Source organism: Pimephales promelas, chromosome 10 (assembly GCF_988280905.1).
Source record: "Pimephales promelas chromosome 10, fPimPro1.hap1.1, whole genome shotgun sequence".
In the NCBI taxonomy this organism is placed as follows: domain Eukaryota; kingdom Metazoa; phylum Chordata; class Actinopteri; order Cypriniformes; family Leuciscidae; genus Pimephales; species Pimephales promelas.
Window position 1 is genome coordinate 29,564,946 of NC_142778.1, and position 20,065 is coordinate 29,585,010.

General features: G+C 37.0%; 2 protein-coding genes across 3 annotated transcripts in view; both read left to right on the plus strand.

Moving 5' to 3' along the window:
* The first annotated feature begins 923 nt into the window (after nt 1–923).
* On the plus strand, nt 924–18,252 carry smad3b (SMAD family member 3b). The gene is made up of 9 exons (XM_039684205.2): nt 924–1,354; nt 11,734–11,927; nt 12,066–12,194; nt 13,085–13,159; nt 13,249–13,299; nt 16,016–16,228; nt 16,316–16,453; nt 16,615–16,759; nt 18,030–18,252. The coding sequence occupies exons 1-9, from the start codon at nt 1,152–1,154 to the stop codon at nt 18,151–18,153; spliced, it is 1,272 nt and encodes a 423-aa protein (XP_039540139.2). The 5' UTR covers nt 924–1,151; the 3' UTR covers nt 18,154–18,252.
* Nucleotides 18,253–19,339: 1,087 nt separating this feature from the next.
* iqch (IQ motif containing H) overlaps nt 19,340–20,065 on the plus strand; it is a 34,887-nt gene continuing 34,161 nt past the window's right edge. For both annotated transcript variants that reach the window (XM_089116430.1, XM_089116431.1), the window contains exon 1: nt 19,340–19,950. The gene's annotated coding sequence lies outside the window, so the exon portion shown is untranslated. The remainder of the gene's footprint in view (nt 19,951–20,065) is intronic.

Here is a 20,065-nt window from a genome sequence, read left to right on the forward strand (position 1 = left end):
TATGTGCTTGCAGAGGGCAAGCTGCAACAGGCCTGAATATGTATGCAGGACTGCTCTTCCCTCCCACCCCCTGTCTGGAGTCCAGAACCATTGTACACAACTTAAACCAGAGCTTCAGGCCCAAATAATGATGTCTCAAAAAATGATGTATTTTTTGAGCATCCACTCATTCCATCAGTTTGATTTGTGTTATTACCTAAAATAGCATATTTATGGAATCAAATTAAATTGCATTAAATATGAGGCATATTACTTAATAAAAGAAAATGTATGACCAAAAAAATGTTTAATATAAATGTGCACAGTATGTGCACACACAAACACACAGAAATATATAAAGTACACAAATAGTAATAAACACAGGCTATATATAAACACACACATATTATGTAAAAACAAACTTTTATGTTCTAGATTAATCGTGATTAATTGATTTTACACCACGAAATATAATGCAATACCATATAATATAGTGCTCATTCATTTCCAAAATACTAGGGTTACGGATAATTTATTATAAAAAATATTAATTTTAAAGCTGACACTAAATGTAGCTCAGTTTGCCTTAGATAAATAAATGTGTTAAGCACATAGGATATGGGTTTTTGACATGAATGTTTTTATTTCCATATCTCTACAAGATAAATAGCCTATATAATTTTCAAATACTCTTACCATATAGGGCTAATACTGACTAATATGATATTAGTCAGTATTAGCCCTATATGGTAAGAGTATTTTAATATACTATAATTGATTGTAATACAGCCTAATATAATATAGAAATATTTTTACACATTATCTATTATATCTTATTTTTCCTAATAAATGAATGTTAAACATAGGAAGTTTTTTTTTTTTTTTTTTAACATCTCTTAAGCTCTAAAGTAAAGAAGAGGAGGATGGGGCGGGTCCAGACAGCGCTGCGTCTCGCCGGATTTCATGTGTGTGTGCTGTTCACTTTTCACAGACATGAGGGGCTGAACATCTCTCATTATCCGGCAAAGTGACTCTAATGGGCATAAACAAACCTTTCTTTTTGATCAGGCCATTTAACAGGTCCATCGACGCCACGTCTTTAAAAGCATAGCGACTTGTAGTCCCCTGAAAAGGAATATATTTAGAGCTGTTGTTGATTTAAGTTACTAAAGATGTCTATACTGCCTTTCACGCCACCGATTGTAAAGAGACTTCTGGGCTGGAAGAAGGGCGAGCAGAACGGACAGGAGGAGAAATGGTGCGAGAAGGCAGTGAAGAGTCTGGTGAAGAAGTTGAAGAAGACAGGACAGCTGGAGGAGTTGGAGAAGGCCATCACCACCCAGAATATCAACACCAAATGCATCACTATACCGAGGTACACACTGAAGGCTGTGTTTAAAATATAGTGAGCTGCCTACCTAGATGGTACAGGCATTCTGAACGTTCCGAAAGTAACGTTTTAAATTCCCAAAAAGGGTCTCTAGTAGACAGCTCGCTTGTCCCCCCCTGATACTTTAACGTTACAACCAAGAACTGTGCGGCTAACGTTAACGCTGCTAACCAGCGAAAGCCAGCGGGTATTCTCATTTTGACAGGCTTTTCTAACACTGCTTAAATTGTTAATGGGTTGAGTACTTCTGTCACCCGTTTATGATGTTTCATTTGTCAGTTAAACCATCTAATTTTAATAACACTGAAGTGAGCGCGCCGTTAGTTGGCTAGCTTGCTAAAGCCACTTTTGCTTTGCATTGTTGTTGCTTTTCAGTGTCATATCTCGTTTGACACAGTTTCAAGAGAAGAAAAAATGTTTTTGGTTAAAATAATAGGCTACGTTTTCATAGTTAGCCTACCAGGTTCAGTTTGCTAGCATTAATACCAGCACTTGTTAGCTAAATATTCGTTACGTTTAACTGTGGAGATGGTTATGAAAGCTTATATGGATGACCATAAACTTCACCCATCTATATTAACAGACCGACAGTTTAAGCGGCTGCGATAAAGTTAAATGTTCAGGCTCGTACTTGTGAATAAAATGGCAAACACCTCTGTGTGCCAAGCTAAGCTGTTATATAACAGTCTGTGATCTGGACCTGACTGAGGCTTTTTTTTTTTTTTTTTTTTTTTTAACAAATATTATTTCTGAGAGTTGGACTGCGCATTCACTTACTGTTTACAGGTCAAACACAATGAATAAGCGGCAATGTTGAAGTTACGTTATTCAGAGAATGTTTACCCTTTGGTGAAGACTATCAAAACAAATAACTGCAACTATATGATGCAATTTGAATGTTATTTGGTGGTTTTTATTAACGTTACCTGTTGATTTGTGTCTTTTAGTGTTACTAAGAATAAAGTACATCGTCCTCTGCCTTGATAGTGTTATTAAATTGGTCAGGAAATCAGTGTACAGTGCTCTCTGTGCCATAAAGTGGTGATGGAGGAGTGTAAATCTTGTTATATCATAACCACTGTGGTCGTTCTATCCAATTGTACTCGGGACATTTTGTCATGGGCAAAAGGATTTGGAGAATTAGTAGGCCTACAGATGAAAATGCAAAGCCTTTGTGGCTGTTGAGAACAGCGAAATGCATATTTTTACTTGATAATATGAAGTTTTATATGGAGAGTACATGTCATTTTTATTCAATAATTTAGATCTATTAATAGCAAGATAAAGTGAAAGAATCATATTGTGATTGCTAATTAAAAAAAAAAATGCTTCACATGGGTGGCTTCTAAAGCTGCAGTCCGTATTTCTTTTGGGGTTAAAAATTATCCAAAATATTTTTTTGAGCAAATACAAAACCAACCAGTGTTCAAAACTATCTGCTTGCCATAGCTCGATTTAAAGCAGTAAGCTTGTTATAATGTTTTTAATTCCAGTGATACTGTGGTGGATTTCCGCGGGAGATTCAAGCATGTCTTTGTGTCATTACGTCACATCTGTACACATGAAGAATGAGTCTCGGCTATATTGTGTGTGAGGATGCTGGAGGTGGAGATTTATAGCAACCGGGCCTATGCGAAAAACAAGGATACATATAAATACATGACGTTGTTAACATTAACAATTTGAGAACAAAGTATAATTTGCATGGTTTGATGTGATATGATAAGTGATTGTTATATTTAATCGGCGTGATTTAATGCAATGTCAGAACCAGAACAAAAGTGGATGTTACTTACTTGTTCAAATGACATTTTCCGGTGAAAATGATTAAATTGATCATACTTCCAAAAAGTATAATCTGTGATTGCGAATGCCAGTATCCACACCGGCGCGGCGACTGACAGCCGCACACTTTCCTCAAAACATTGGATTCATCCGTGCTGTGTCGTAAAGTTGATAATTCCGCGAATAACTGCAATAACAGATTTCGAACAGGGATGGTGACAAAGATGAAAAGCTGTGGACTGCAGCTGTAATGTATCATTGAATTTCTTGAAAAAATTATTATCAATCATGCTTCTCTTATCACTCCCTCTGTCATGCCGTTGGTCAGACAAACAGATAATCCCGCCTGGTTGAGTCAAAGTTGTTGTCTCCACTGAATAAAAGAATAATATTCTTTTATTAACATTGGTAAACAGCAGTTTTTTGGGAAATCAACAATAAATAGGACTGCTTGATTAAGGAAAATTGATAATTACTGTTATTTTGATCCTGAATTCATGGTGAAACATGCTACCCATCGACTTAGGACACATCATGTATTTATCGATATGTCCTTTATTTTAAATATAATTAATATACCATAATTAAATATAATTCAACTGAAATACAGATAAATAAATAGATAAATAATAAAAAATAAATGATCTATATAATATAAAACATATACACGCACACTCGCATATAATATTTAGGGAGGGACTTAAGTGCACCACTGCAATTGAAAGTGCAATAAAATACAATAATTGTATTTTCTTGGTTATCTTGTTTTCGTATTTCATTGGAAGCCAATCCAGTTATTTTCAGTAATTTAAAATAAAATTTGTCTAGTTGCCCAGTGCTACAAATTATGTCACAAAGACGAAAAGTCTTGCTAAGTAAGAACATTTTCAGTCCATAGAGGTCTGTGTAAACATTAATGGTTGAAAATCAGGTCAAGAAATCTCAGTGGGATTCCCCTGGTGACTAAAATGGAGTTAATAAATAGAGGTGATATCAGCACGCGGCATTTGATCCTGAGGATACATACTTGAGCATGTAAGTGCATACCTTTAGCCTGACTTCATCATACTCCGATTCTAGTTAGAATGTGAGTCTGATACTGCTGTGGCGTGTTTCAACCAAACCAGTAAAGAAAATGCCTCTGCACTGAATTGGATACACCTACAACCAATCAGAGCAACGGAGTAAATGACGCATGTTCTTCATTCATACTTCCGATCGAGAACTGCCTCCGTGACTGCGGTTCTCTTTCCTCCTTTAAAATGAATGCGCTGTCGATATCTTCTATAGCCTAACAGATCATCTGTCCATCATCGTATAAAGCCCGCCCTCGCAATTTGATTGGCTCGAACATTTCTGCATCGGGCACAATGGGCTCTATGCACGGCGGTATTTCCGGTGAATATGTAAGGATGCCAATGCAATACCGAGAATTTATATTGAATTTTATACTCCATGGTTATACTAAAGAAACGTTGGTCACAAAAACAGATAAAACAGACACCCCTCGTTGTGTTTATGCTTCTTTTTAAAATTATATTAAATAAACATAACTATATATAAAATTACATCTAAACGTATGTACGTTTCATTTCAAAGACGGGAGGACAGTACATTTTGAAGACTCTGCCATAATCCCGTTTTCCTCAGTGTTACTCCGCTTTAATCTCCACAACCGGAAATGGACGAGCATCCTTGCGTCAAATGCGGAAACTTATGCGTGCATATAGCTCATTACTCCGTCCTCAACGGATCATGTCCGGACCGGACTTCCCAACCAAACAATGTTGTGGGCGGGGTTCGGTCTGGCATCCAGACTAGCGTACCTCACCATCTGTGTTGATAAGAGCAGATCTGTATCGATTTGTATCTTATCTAATTTTCTTTCTAGATGTTTTCCATATTTATTGATCACAGATAATGGAAGGTCAGCTGGAATTGCTTAATTGTGCGCCTTGCATCACTGGGATATGTTCTTGTTCATCTTCTTCTCTTTTGGCTTCTGGTTTCCTCACTCATCCTTCCATTCCAGCTTGGGAAAGTTCAGGAATTATATCAGCACTGCCCCTTAAAGGCTTTGAGGCTTCTGTTTGAGGTCTTCTAGTGTACTTAAAAACACAACAAATATTGATTCTCAAATTCCAATTTGTCAGTATTAGTATTATTATTTTTCACTGCACACATTTTTTTCCAATCAAATTAGGGTTTATTCTAGCATCATGCATTCTTATTAACACTTGAACGTTGGTAAGATTCATTAAAAAAAGCAACATTTTGAATAAAAAAAACATCTAGGTCTTTTTTCAAAAGCACTACTGTTTGTCCGGATCAAATTTAGAACGATGATCAAAACTTAGATTGAGTAGATCAAATCCATTAACACCCCAAAAGCTTCACAGTTCTGTACCTCTTCATGGGTCGACATTTTATTCAGCAACGATAGGCAGTTTGGATGCCGTTTAAAATTTGATAATGTATAACATGTGTGTAAGCAATGCTTTTATCACTTGTTTCTGCTGCTTCTTTTTTGATCTTGAGATTTTGTATTCTTTCAGAAGATGCATAATATTGCCTTCTACTGTGTAACAGTGAAAACAAGGATTGCCGGAAAATTCCATCAATGGTGTTGCGGCATACTGTAGATGACGAAAAATTATGTCAAAATAGTTAGTGTTAGTTATAGTTATTGAAAGTGAACTACAGTCTTTTTTGGGATCTTTTAACTTTCCATTTACACTCTTTTTGTATTTTTTTAGTACAACAACAATTTTTTAAACAAATATTAGCCACAACATTTGAAATTAAACAATGGCAAAATAATGTGAACAATGCCAAAAGTGCAGATGTTTTCATTCAAGTCAGTGAACCTCAATTACGACAAAAGTCTTGAGACCCCAGATCAGAACTTGAAAACACACAGGTCTTGCAAGTCACCTGTGCAAAAAATGACCTGCATTTGGCTAGTGGCAGGTGCTAATTTCACTGTGATCGATTCAGAATTCAATTTCATTATTGTTGTACCACTCTTGAACTTTAGGACTTGACATGTATTATTTGCGATCTACTCTGTTAAGTGTCGCTTATGCATGTTTGTCAGTGTCTTGAGCTACTTTCAAAAAAGTGTGTCTGGAGGATTGTGAAGTTTGAGTGCAGTGCCTGACATGAGCGCCCTCCGCCCGTGCTGTTTTATTTTGGCACTCTACAGTTTGACCACATACATCCTGCCCCTTTTAAAGGAGCGTTTACACAGGAAATTAGTGTGTATGCTTCTCTGTTGCATCTCTTTTCTTGTTTTCACTCCTCTTTCAAGCAAACCTCCAAACTACTGTGTCATCTCTCATGGTATTGTTTTTGACATCTCCTGTAAATAAGAAACAAATACCCACAAAACACCATACATTCACCTGGATGTCTCACACTCAAACTCAGACAGACTTTTCTGTACTTTAAACACAGCTGAGAGGGTGTTTATTTAACACACTATGTGGCATGGTTATTCAGAGATCAAGAATGCAGTGTAAGGTCTGTGGAGGGCGTGGGCTGTTCTGGATTGTGGTTGAGTGTAAAAAGGTTGGCGTTAGGCTGGTTTTAATATACTCAATGGAGACATGCAATCTGTGAGGTCCTGATGCTCACTAGTCCCTACACAATAGTGGCCAGCTGGGTGTCGAAGGGAGACTGCACACGTGTGCAACAGAACAAGAGCAGGAAATCATCACCTGCTCACAAGCTTCTCTGAGGTTATGCTACTTCCTGCTCCGCTCGCTTATTCAAATAGAGCACAGATATTCTGAGAGCCACTACCCACAGTGAGACATGCTAACTGCTGAAAATGTCTTTTAATATTGGACTGTCTGAGTTCATGACTTTCTGAAACATTCTAAAACATGTAATAAAATGTTCGGTCCCAGTGGCTTTAAGTACTAGGCACTTACATCGAAAGATAAGTACAAATTAATGTACATAAATTAATTACAGCTTTAATTACATGCAGGTATTTTCAAAATATAAGTAAAATGAAAAAAAACAAGTATGTACACAATAAGCCCATTGTATCAAATTATTAATTTCAATGTAAGTGTATAGACCATTTTGCAAGATGTAAACAACACTTGTCCAGAAGCACTTCCTGTTTCAGTTTTTTGACACTACATAAAAGCTGGGATAAAATACAACCAACAGAACATATAAAACTGAATCAAAAAGTTAAACAAACATATTTAAGACGTTTTCTTTACATGTGAAATAAAGAAAACAGTTACAAACTGAAACAGGAAGTATTTCTGGACCAGTGTTGTTTACATCTTGCATCTATCTATCTATCTATCTATCTATCTATCTATCTATCTATCTATCTATCTATCTATCTATCTATCTATCTATCTATCTATCTATCTATCTATCTATCTATCTATCTATCTATCTATCTATCTATCTATCTATCTATCTATCTATCTATCGTCCTGTCTGTCTGTCTGTCTATCTATCTATCTATCTATCTATCTATCTATCTATCTATCTATCTATCTATCTATCTATCTATCTATCTATCTATCTATCTATCTATCTATCTATCTATCTATCTATCTATCTATCTATCTATCTATCTATCTATCTATCTATCTGTCTATCCATCTTTCTGTCTGTCTGTCTGTCTACCTACCTATCTATTTATCTACTTATCTATAGTCCTATCTATCGTCCTATCAATCTTTCACGTCCTCGTCCTATCTATCGTTCTATCTATCTATAGAAAAACTGGTTAGAATAGAGGTCAGGTTAGGGGCAATGATGATGAGTAATGGATTTAGTGTGACTCCACAGATGTGAATTTGTGTGAGGTAGGCCTATGTGGGAGAGTAGACAACAAACACTGCTGCTCGAAGAGGAAGCCCTGAGGTTACTGGTGAGCCACACACTCTTCGTCTTCCCTCCTCAACTCTCTCCGGTTCCCTTTTTTATTTTAAAACCCACGATTTATTTACCATGTTGATCTCTGGTTTTAGTCATGTTGTTGTCGTGTATGACTCCAGTGTTGATTTTAGAGAGGCGGTGTGTGTTCTGGAGGGGGTGGCACGGATGTACGGCTGCTCTTGGCTTTGACAGAAGGGTGAATGAGTTCTGCTGTGTGTGACTTTCAGGTCAGTCTGGAGGTCAGTTTGACTTGAACAGAAGGAATGGAAATTGTGTGTCTGTTTTCAGCTGAGCTGTGGTGGTGACTGTGGGAGACTCCAGGACTTTGCTTTGTCTCCATTGACTGAGTCAGACAACATGATAATCTGTCTTCTCTTTGTCAGGTTGCTAACTCACAGAGGGTCTGGTCAACAGCTTGTTGTGCCTTGTCTGATGTTGCATTCAAGGCATATGCAGTCGGCTGACTTGTTTCTTTAAATGTTATATCGGTGTAGATATGCAAAAAGCAGTATTAAAGGAATAGTTCACCCAAAACATGCATGTTGTTATTTTTTCCTGCAATAGAAAAAACAAATTTTTGAAAAAAATCAGGCAGCTTCATAGTGACAGTCAGGATCCAAATATCCTCATTTAATATCTTCCCTTTTTTAGTTCTCAACTCCAATATGGTTTAATGATGTAATTGGCATCCAACCTGATGCAATCCATTGAAAGGCTCCATATTTTAAAGCTACAGTTGAGGGCAAGATTTGCAGTGACTTCAATTTTAAACAAAAACAGCCTATTGCTTCTGAGGACTTGTGATGGTCGTGCATAGTATTTGTTGTAATTCCTAGAGCTTGATAGATGTGGTCACTCATGAGCTTTTGTTTTAAGGAAAAAAATTCTCCTTTTGTGCTCAATGAACAAAAAAATATACAGCATTTGTATAATTTGTTTTATTCAGGGAATTCTGTGTCAGTTTCAGTCAGCAGTCAGCTTGTTCTCTATTTATAGGCTTCCACCATTATAAAACTCATATCAGTCAACCACTACATTTAAGTGCTATTGGATTAAAGCTAAATTCACAAACATATTACGTAAAAGATGATAGACAGCAGCACATAAAATTCTGGGTTGATATTTTTCCTCTGTCTGGCAAATACAGACGTTTCTAGTGCAGACTGCTGGCATTCATACTGCTGGTGCATAGCTGAATGAATAGGTAAACATTACTTTGGAAAAGTGTGTTCGCACTCGTCTCAGTGTCTGCCCTGCCACGCTGTCTTTCCCCTCCTTCTGAACTCAAGCTACTTCTCTAAATTCACTTGCTCGCTTTCTCTGTTCATCTTCTGTCAGTCCTCTGAGCTTTTTAAAGAATTAGGATAATCCCGATGTTGGGTGAAAATGCATTATTGTGATGAAATTCATTAGCAATGGCTGCCATGGTGTATAGACCACAATAGCGTGAGGATGATTCATGTTTTTCTGCAGCTTTCTCTTTTCACAGCCGGTGACCTCTCGCCCTCTGTATGAAAATAAGGCCTGATTCACTTTCCACTAAAAGGGTCTTGTCACAAACTGCTCCGAGATAAGAAGGTTGAGGATCCAAATGCAGTGTTTATTGAACAGGGTAATTCAAAGACGTAATCCAAAGTACAGGCAGGCAGTCCATACAAACAAACACAACAAGACGGGGAACACGGGCAAAAGAGTAATCCACGGAAATGGCAAGAAATCCAAAACTAAGGCCCTGTTTACACGAGAACGCTCGCGGGTGAAAACGTAAAAATACTTTATCGGATGTGCCTTTCGTTTACACGGCAATGGCGTTTTTGGGGCTTAAAAACGGAAAAAAGTGAAACCTCCCCCCAGAGTGGAAATCTTAAAAACGCTCGACCGTCGCGTTCCCGTGTAAACGGTAAAAACGCAAAAGTCTGCTTGACAGTAAAAGTTGTACGCAGGCGCGCGGACTTGGTGTTGTTATGTGCTCCACATTGCCACCTAGCCGCCTGGAGTGCATACTACATTGCATTTCACACAATTTTGCGTCACCATATGCACGCGGATTTCCCACCCAAAACGCTTGTCTAAATGCAGATTGCTCGGAATTGTAGTGTAACACTAAACAAGACTTTGCAGAAAATGAATGAGAAAACCAGGGTTATATGGGGTGAGCTAAACAAGATAATGAGACACAGGTGAATGTGATAATGGATGAAGAGTCCGAGCAGTGAGTTATGGGAAATGTAGTTTGTGAGGGAATGACAATAGTCTGATGTGGAGTGCCCTCTGGTGGCTCTCAAGGGCCTTCCTGCTGGTGACTTACAGGTCTATTTCACTATTTGAATATCCTGACTTCTGCGAAAAATGAATGACCCGTTGCAAGGCTATTAAAAGACTCATTGGGCAAGATTTATAGGGCTTTCACTTTAATATTGTTGTACATTGTGCAATCAGGCACATTATGCTTTAGAAACTGAGGTTAACATTTTAAGTGAATAGTAGTTATATACTATATAGGGGTTAATCGGTGATCCCACGGATCTGACCCCACGGTTCGGCACACATGTGATTAGTTGATTAATTGCGAAGTTTAACCATCAGTGAAAATGTATAATTTGCACTTGTTTTGTCTGACTAATTTACACATTCAGGCGATTTTAAGCCATTCAAGCGCAAGAAGAGGCGAAATAGAATGTGTGCCGTTATCTGCACACTCTCTAAGTGCACAAAGTGTCTCTAAGTTTTTATTCTCTTTAGCATGCAGTGTGAAGTATTTCACTCAGTTCCCTGATCATTCCAATTCAATTTCATCAAGTAAAGAAAAAATGTATAGGCTACTCGCATGCGCTATTATTACGTACTTTATCGTCTCATGCTCAGGATATGTTATGTTCATTACAGGATATGAGAAGATATGTTTATTATAACAGGGGTAATTATAAAATGTGCTTTTTGTATAGTGCATTTTACTTATTTTGTGGATTAGATAAATTCCATGTTGCTCCGAGACTGACATGTTTGGCTCGTCAAAAATGTTACATTCAGCTGTTTCAAATTCATTGACCTTTAAAAAACAAGTTAATTTTATACCAGGAAAGGACTGGTTTTTATGTTTTTATTGCCTCCAAACAAATATATTTTATTTAAACCCTTGAAAATCCAGACCCTGTTGTAAATAATAGCAAAAAATCCCTTTTTAAAAACTGTTCCATTATTACATTTTAGCAGATTTTGATTCATGTATATATTTCAAAGTATTCCCTTTTAACTAGAGTACTATTTATTACAACAAAATTCTGTTCAGAATATTTATCTTTAAATAGACATTATCATAACCGTTAATAATTACACTCATCTAGATCTCATGGGCCGCAAGTAAAACAAAAGGGTTACTTGCGCAGGTCTTAGTTTGAATTGGACATTAATAAATGACGCACTGAAAAACTTCAATTGAGTAATTCAGCGAGCAAGTGACTTATTAAATAAATTCAAACCAGTAATATGTGTCTTTATGTCCAGTAATAATAAAAAAACAGCTCATAGGAGTCATTGGTTTTTAGTCATGCCGTACGTTTAGTGTTCTGTCAGTATTAAGAAGGTAGAATTATTATTGTGTTAACTTTCATGAGACTGTTTAAAAAAAAATAAAAAATGTATTGTCTCCTGAACTGTATGTGCAGGTCTCTGGATGGCCGTCTACAGGTATCTCACAGGAAAGGCCTCCCCCATGTGATCTACTGCCGGCTGTGGCGTTGGCCTGACCTGCAGTCCCACCATGAACTGCGTGCCGTAGACTTGTGCGAGTTTGCTTTCCACATGAAGAAGGACGAGGTGTGTGTGAACCCTTACCACTACCAACGTGTGGAGACACCAGGTAAGTCCCGAAGGTGTTTCAGTCATTCAATGACTGTTCACTTTCATAATCAGTTTTTTATATTATGAAACTAATTTGAGTTATTTATTGGGATTAATTTATTTTTTTTCTCCTCTTTTTTTATGTGTGTGTGTGCAGTTTTGCCTCCGGTCCTGGTTCCTCGGCATGCTGATATCCCCACAGACTTCCCTCCGCTGGATGATTACTCCATCCCTGAGAACACCATATTCCCAGCGGGCATTGAGCCTCCGAGCAACTATATACCGGGTGACAAACATGTTTTCTGTTTTCCCTCGAAAAATCACACATTAACTTTCACCCAGACATGCCCTCAGGACTACACAACAGGCATTACTCACTCTAACACACACACACACAAATGCTGGCTCATAGCCACATCTGTTTGAGTTGATTTTGTCGTGTCTCAGTTCGTTTAAGCTGTTTTGTCAAAATCAAAGCATTTAGTCTGGCGCCTTAATGAGGTTGGTAAAAGAGAATAAGACAAGGAGAGATCAAAGTTCTGATCTCATGACTGGTAACATCATATTGATGCTCAAGGCTATTTGGTGTTAAGTGTTTCACATGACTTGAGGAAAATAAAATAAAAATTCCAGGCAGACCTTCTCACTATAGGACACATTTTCATTTTGGCTTTTGAGTAAAGTTCTTCACAAAGCCAAGCTAATGCTACAAAGAGAGCTGTCACCCTTTCATATTTAAATTCTGCAACTAGTATTGTTGGATCCACACGATTTTGGCTTTGATACAGTTTCAACCTCTGGTACCATGACAATCAACAATTGACAATTGAACAATTGTCGATTGATAATTAAAGGGATAGTTCACCCAAAAATTAAATTTCTGTCATTAATTACTCACCCTCATGTCTTTCCAGACATTTAGAATAGATAAAAAGGTGTGATTAATTGCGATTAATCGCAAGTTAACTATGACATTAATGCGATTAATCGCAATTAAACAAATTACATTTTAGCGTTTGACAACACTATATTTAACCCTTTTAGGCTGTAAATAAACACACCACCAACTGTTGAATCTTTAAACATGTGCTCTGCAGGGAGACCAAATTATGTCTTGTATTGTACATTTGGCGTATTTATGGTGCTTAATGAGACTGTGTCTCATTTATGCTTCAGAGACCCCACCTCCGGGCTACCTAAGTGAGGATGGGGAAACCAGTGACCACCAAATGAACCACAGCATGGACACAGGTTAGAGCCCTGGGATCACAAACAAGCAGTTGCTATTAGATACCAAAGCTGAATATTTTTGTTTATAATTTTCTAATTCTATTTTTCAGGTTCCCCAAATCTTTCACCCAACCCTGTCTCTCCTGCAAACAGCAACCTAGGTAAGATTCCAGATTGTCAGAGTGATCTAGACTACTGTACCAAACGTTTGTACATCTACCCCTTCTTTACTATTATTCGAACATGTGGAAAATAGTAATAATAAATATGTCAAATTAATAAAATAACACTAATGTAGTTTAGGAATTCTACTTGAAACTTGAAACAAATCTTGTAGAAGCCATCTTATCCACCTTTTTCCTACGCCCCATCATGCTTTTTTATAGGTGTAGGTTTGGTTATACTGTAAAGCGAACATTAAAAATACATTTAAAAGTGTAAAAGCATTAACATGAATCCATGAATAACCCCTGATTATTTACGCAGCACTATTATAGACGTGTTATCTATCACTGTAGTAATATACAGTTTCTCTGTATTATGTCAAATACATTTTTATTAATCAAAAAGGTTCATTAAAAGTGATTAAAATTCAGTCAGACTGATGGGTATTGGTATTATGTGCAGCGCAACCTTATCATTTGAAATTGTAGTCTTTTTGAGTTGAACTCCCCCAAACGGATGTGCCACACATAATCTAAAATGCACCGTTTGTTGCAAAAAGGTGGCAATTTTGGCTTTTACTTTCGGCACCCTTTCCCTTGGATGTGTAGTTGGTTTGTTCCATGATAACAATCAACTCCTTCAAAAGTGTTGGTGTGATCGGAACCCCGGAGAGTCATTTCTGTAAGTACTCCCCACCCCACTGTGAGTCGGAGTTTAATCTGGCAGGATTATCTCTGACATATTATCTCCATAACGTTGGTCTGCCTGCCTGGTCCTGTGTGTGAGGTGATTAGTGAGAAGGAAGTCTGCTTCAGTAAGCCCATGAGAAAACACTAGGGCGAGTCACAGCCGGTAAAACAGATGAGTAATGTCACCAGCATCCTGTACTATCTCCATCTAAGCGACAATTGTTAACAATAGCAAGGCATGAAAAAATGGGAGAATGTTTTGGTATTTTTTTATATTATTTATGCCCATTAGCTGTTTGGATCATTTGGATCATTATATGCATAAATTGGATTTGTGCATATATTTTCAAAATCAACTAGTTGAGGTGGTTCTCTGAACATCTACGTAGTCATATTAAGAAGTGTGATATAATGGTGCTGTCAGATACATTTCTGAAGGATTTATACTACCTTTCAAAAGTTTACACACTATTTGATTTTTTTAAAGATTTTGAAAGAAGCCTGATGCTCTCTAAAGCTGCATTTATTAAAAAAAAGAACATTAATATTGTCAAATATTAATATTATCAAATTGAAAATAACAGTTTTCTAGTGTTTTAGTACACTTTAAAATGTATGCTAAAATGTAATGTTTAAATGTAACGTTTATGTTTAAAATATAAAGCTGAATTTTCAGCAGTCGTTTCACATGAAACCTTCAAAATGTGTTGATTTGCTGCTCAAGAAATATTTATTATTATTATGATTGTTATCAGTGTTGAAAACAGCTGCATAATATTTTTGTTAATGAAACCATAATACATTTTTTTCCCCATGATATACTTTTTTGGAATTATTTGATGAATAGAAGGTCCAAAAGACCAGCATCTATTTGGAATAGAAATCTTTTATACTATCACGTTTAATTAATTGAATGTGTCCTTGATGAATAAAATTATATATATATATATATATATATATATATATATATTTATAATTTTTTATATATAGTTTTATAATTTTTTTTACTTTATACATCCTATGCATATAACTGTGTGTATATTTACAGTAAATAGGATAAATAGCTAGTTATTTAAATGATTTAATAATCTAAATAACACTTATTTTGCTTTTGCAAACATTTCTCACAAAAACATATGTTAAAAGCTACAATGTGTAATTCTTTTAGTTTAATCTTAGCTAAAAACACTTAGTATGTGCTCATTAATGTATATTTACTTCGTTCAAGTAATAAAGTATTCTCGCGAGTGTATAATATGCCATTGAAAATAAATACGGGTAAGGGGTTCTAATGTCAGTCGCCATGTTGCCCCTCCATCTTGAATGTACATTCGCCAAAGAGGGACATACCTGTTAATTCAAGCTTCGCCTTTCGCGTTTACGTTTGAGTTAACACTCATGGACAAGGTCGAACTGGAAGCCGTGTTAATCTTGGTCTACATTGGCCACCGTAGGAGTTAAAACGAAATCGGAATTGAGAGGAACAAGATGGTCATATACCTTTTCACCGCTAGATGGGGGTAAAAATCACACAGTGTAGCTTTAACTATACATATTGAATTTTAAAAATGAAAAATATATGAATTTTGTACAATTTTGTCAAATTACAAAGCTAACAGTCAACCCATCCCTGAATGGAGTCTTGTGTATAATAGTTAGGGAACCTTGTGTCCCAGGCTTTGCCTCTCAGTTGTGCAAAAGGAAACCTCATATAAAAGAAGCCTTTGTTTCTGTCCTCTCAGTCAGCCCAGGGTAACGTAATAATAATAATATCCTGTCGCTGGGTTGTTCTACCTCTGCAGCGAGACACCAGGAGGCCCTGTAATAAAAATAACAAATAACCAATTCCACATGAGCAGCCTGCTGTTTTCAAAGGGCCACATTCTGTCAACAGTGTGATCACTACACACTGATATTACACCAGAACCCAAAGTCCAGCGCCTTTCCTGTTGTTTCACACTTTGTTCTGCACTTGTTTTGTTTCTCTGATCCTCTCTCATGACCATATATTTGTGTCTTTTAGATCTGCAGCCGGTAACATATTGTGAATCCGCATTTTGGTGCTCGATTTCCTACTACGAGCTGAATCAGCGTGTGGGCGAGACTTTCCACGCCTCGCAACCGTCTCTGACCGTGGACGGCTTTACGGACCCGTCTAACGCCGAGCGCTTCTGCCTGGGCCTGTTGTCCAACGTCAACCGCAACACAGCCGTGGAGATGACGCGCAGACACATCGGTACGTTCAGCTCACACTTCTGGAGTTAAGAGATTCTGAAATGAACCGAATCAGTTTTGGCTCTTAAACTTCACAACCTTTCCCCAGGCCGAGGCGTGCGCTTGTATTACATCGGCGGTGAGGTGTTTGCTGAGTGTCTGAGCGACAGTGCTATTTTCGTCCAGAGTCCCAACTGTAACCAGCGGTATGGCTGGCACCCCGCCACAGTGTGTAAGATTCCTCCAGGTGAGTCAGTCCGTCTGTACGCTGTGATTGGATGAATGTGCAGCTGTGTATATATACATCCTATGAGTCACTTAGGCATGTCCTAGTTTCAGACTTCCTCATTATGTTTCATAGAAGCACTCAAGCATACATAGTTGTGTATGTTTTTTGCTTCCTCTCAGGTTGTAATCTGAAGATCTTCAATAATCAGGAATTTGCAGCTCTATTGGCCCAATCAGTGAATCAGGGATTCGAGGCCGTGTACCAGCTTACCCGCATGTGCACCATTCGCATGAGTTTTGTCAAAGGCTGGGGGGCAGAATACAGGTACACACACACACACACACACACACATATGTATATATATATATATATATATATTGATATTAGGGCTGTCAAGCGATTAACCGCGATTAATTGCATCCAAAATAAAAGTTTTTGTTTACATAATATATGTGGGTGCACTGTGTATAATTATTTTGAATATATATAAATACACACACATGCATGTATATTTAGGATAAAAATATTATTTATATATAAAATATTTATATTTATATATAATATAAATTATATATAAATCTATTTACAATATATGCATATAACAAATATTTCTTAAATACAAGCATGTGTGTGTATTTATATCTTTAAAATAATTATACACAGTGCACCCACATATATTATGTAAACACAAACTTTTATTTTGGATGTGATTAATACTGATTAATCGTTTGACAGCCCTAATAAATATATATATATATATACACGTATATATAAATATATACACATATATATATATATATATATATATATATATATATATATATATATACACATTCTACCATTCAAAAGTTTGAAGTCGATACGTTTTTTTTTATAGAAATTAAAGCTTTTATTCTGTTTTATTATTATTTTATTTATTATTAAATTCATCAAAATGACAGTGGATATATTTTAAATATTACCTAACCCTGATTACAAAAGATTTCTACTTCAAATAAATGAAAATAAATAAATAAATACATTTTGAACTCTCTATTCATCCAAAATTAACGAAAGAAATGTTATCATGGTTATCATCTGTTTCAACATTTTTAATAATAAGAAATGTTTCTTGAGCAAGAACTCAAAATATTAGAATGATTTCTATGATGGATCATGGGACACTGAAGACTGGAGTAATGATGCTGGACATTCAGCTTTGCTGTCACAGGGATAAACGATATTTGAAAAGTATTTTCCTGTGTTTTTGATATTATTTTATATTTCGTTTGTGTATGTGCGTATGAATTAAAATGTAATTTGCTTATGCAAATGTAGAACCGGCTTAGAGATTTTCTGAATCTGTTTTTCATATCTGCATCACTTTCAAAATTGCTCTGTACACATAAATGCTGAATAAAACACACACACACACACACACACACACACACACACAAATGGAATTTAATCATTTTATTTCTGTGACAGTAGCACACAAAAAGCTAATGGTCGCCCTTGATTATGTAAAACGGCTATTCCGGGCTGCTCTGTAGTGTGTTAAAAATGCTTGGCAGGCATGGAAGCACATTACTGACCCAGATTCTCCGTCCTGCAGGAGGCAGACAGTGACCAGCACCCCCTGCTGGATAGAGCTGCATCTCAACGGCCCCCTGCAGTGGCTGGACAAGGTGCTCACTCAGATGGGCTCTCCAAACCTCCGCTGCTCGAGTGTGTCATAGGACGAACCCTCCGCCCATTACCATTTAATGACATCCAGGACCCACCCTCTATTGCTGCTTAATGCCAAGCAAACAAACAGAGCAAAATCAAGGACAGGGGAGAAAACACCTGCTGGACTCCTCAGTTTCACTTTTTCAATTACAGATCCCAGTGTTTTGCTCTGGGCAAAATTGACACGAACAGTTGAAGCACTTTGAACTATGACACTCGTGGAACATGGCTGATATTTCCTCCGTGTGATGAGTTTAAAATGAGGCATTTTCCTCATTGTGAATTTAAATGTGATGGTGAAGTTATGATTCTGTCTTTTTGTTTTTATCAAGAAGTGTATCACGCATTTAATTTGATCTTAAGGTATTAGAATCATGGGCTCATAATATGATTGCTCAAAATCATAAATGTCCTCATGGACATTTCTGGCGACGTAGTGCAGAACCAGACAAGCCTTCAGAGAAGAGTGTTTTGTTTGCACAACCTTCAGTGAAGGGGTCGTGTGTGAACCGCTACAGTGTGTCTTTGTCTAGTTGTTTGTGTGTAGTTTTGCTCAAGTAAATTGCACTGCACTGGACAGGTCAAAACAATGTGATTGCGATTGCTGTCTGTCTCTAATGCACGGTCAACCAGGTTATACTTCTGACAGGAACTGAGTATGTAAAAATTATAAAAAGTTACTTTGCCTTGATTATGAATAGCACTTGTTTTTACTAACCAATGACGCCATGAACAAGAAAATAGCATTGGAAATTTGTCAACGACAAATGCAAATAGTGCCATATTTCTTGAACTTGGTTACCATTTGAATTTTGCTCAGCAAAGACATTTTTGTAAAAAGTATTTTTGCATAATAAACCGAATGGCGATTGCGAAAGTATATTTTCACTGCTGCCCTAGAGTATTGTAAAGTATTTATCACCCACACCTGCAGGTCATCACTGTCATACATGGATTTGAAGAAAAATGGACACCCTTAAAGTGATAGTTCACTTTGGAATTAATTTTTGACGTTTTGGCTTAACGTTACCTCAAGGGCATCCAAGATGTAGGTGTCTTTTTTCCACAACAGTATTTTCAATTTTGACATTTTTCGGTCAAATCGTTGTTTAGATATTTTAGATATTTAGATATATATCTAAATACATATTTAGATAAATACATATTTAGATATATCGAAATCGTCTTCCATTGCGATTACCCGTATATCTAAATAAATATGTTTAGTGTCTTCCGAAATCTCCGTGTAAACAATGCGTGATGTTGACGCGCGAGAGATCACTTCCGGCGTAACGTCTGGAAACGGTTCAGTTCGGTTCAGTTGGACAGGCATCTGATTCAGATCAGTTCGACGGCTGTTAAAAAGAGGTAAAACTATATAAATACTGTTCGTTTTCTCACACAAACCGCTCGTTTCGTGTCTAGGCCATCAGTGTGTACTTATATTCTCGAGTCATTAAATCATGTTTAATTTGGACTTCTCTCTGTGCATGCTCTGAGGTGGACCCACTAAACCTGCATTGTTATATGACTGACAGACAACACCGGTTTGACCGAAAAATGTCAAAATTGAAAATACTGTGGAAACAAAGACACCTACATTTTGGATGCCCTTGAGGCAGGGGTGCCCAATCCTGCTCCTGGCGATCGACTGTCCTGCACAGTTCATCTCCAACCCCAATCAAACACACCTGAATGTGATCCTAAAGACCTTAATTGGCTACTTCAGGTGTGTTTGATTAGGGTTTGAGATGAACTGTGCAGGACAGTCGATCGCCAGGAGCAGGATTGGGCACCCCTGCGAGGTAAGCTAAAACCTATCAAAAAATAATTTCAAAGTGAACTAGTGCTATCCCTTTAAGGTGTGGTCACATTAGCGAAATTTGTGCAAAAAATTTGGGGGTAAAAATGTTAGCAAGA

Bases quoted from the DNA above. Each gene is read 5' to 3' on its own strand.
- smad3b (XM_039684205.2), top strand. From the start codon at position 1,152: ATGTCTATACTGCCTTTCACGCCACCGATTGTAAAGAGACTTCTGGGC. The intron at 1,355-11,733 runs GTACACACTGAA...CTGTATGTGCAG, and splicing joins AAATGCATCACTATACCGAG to GTCTCTGGATGGCCGTCTAC. The intron at 16,760-18,029 runs GTACACACACAC...TCCGTCCTGCAG, and splicing joins GGCTGGGGGGCAGAATACAG to GAGGCAGACAGTGACCAGCA.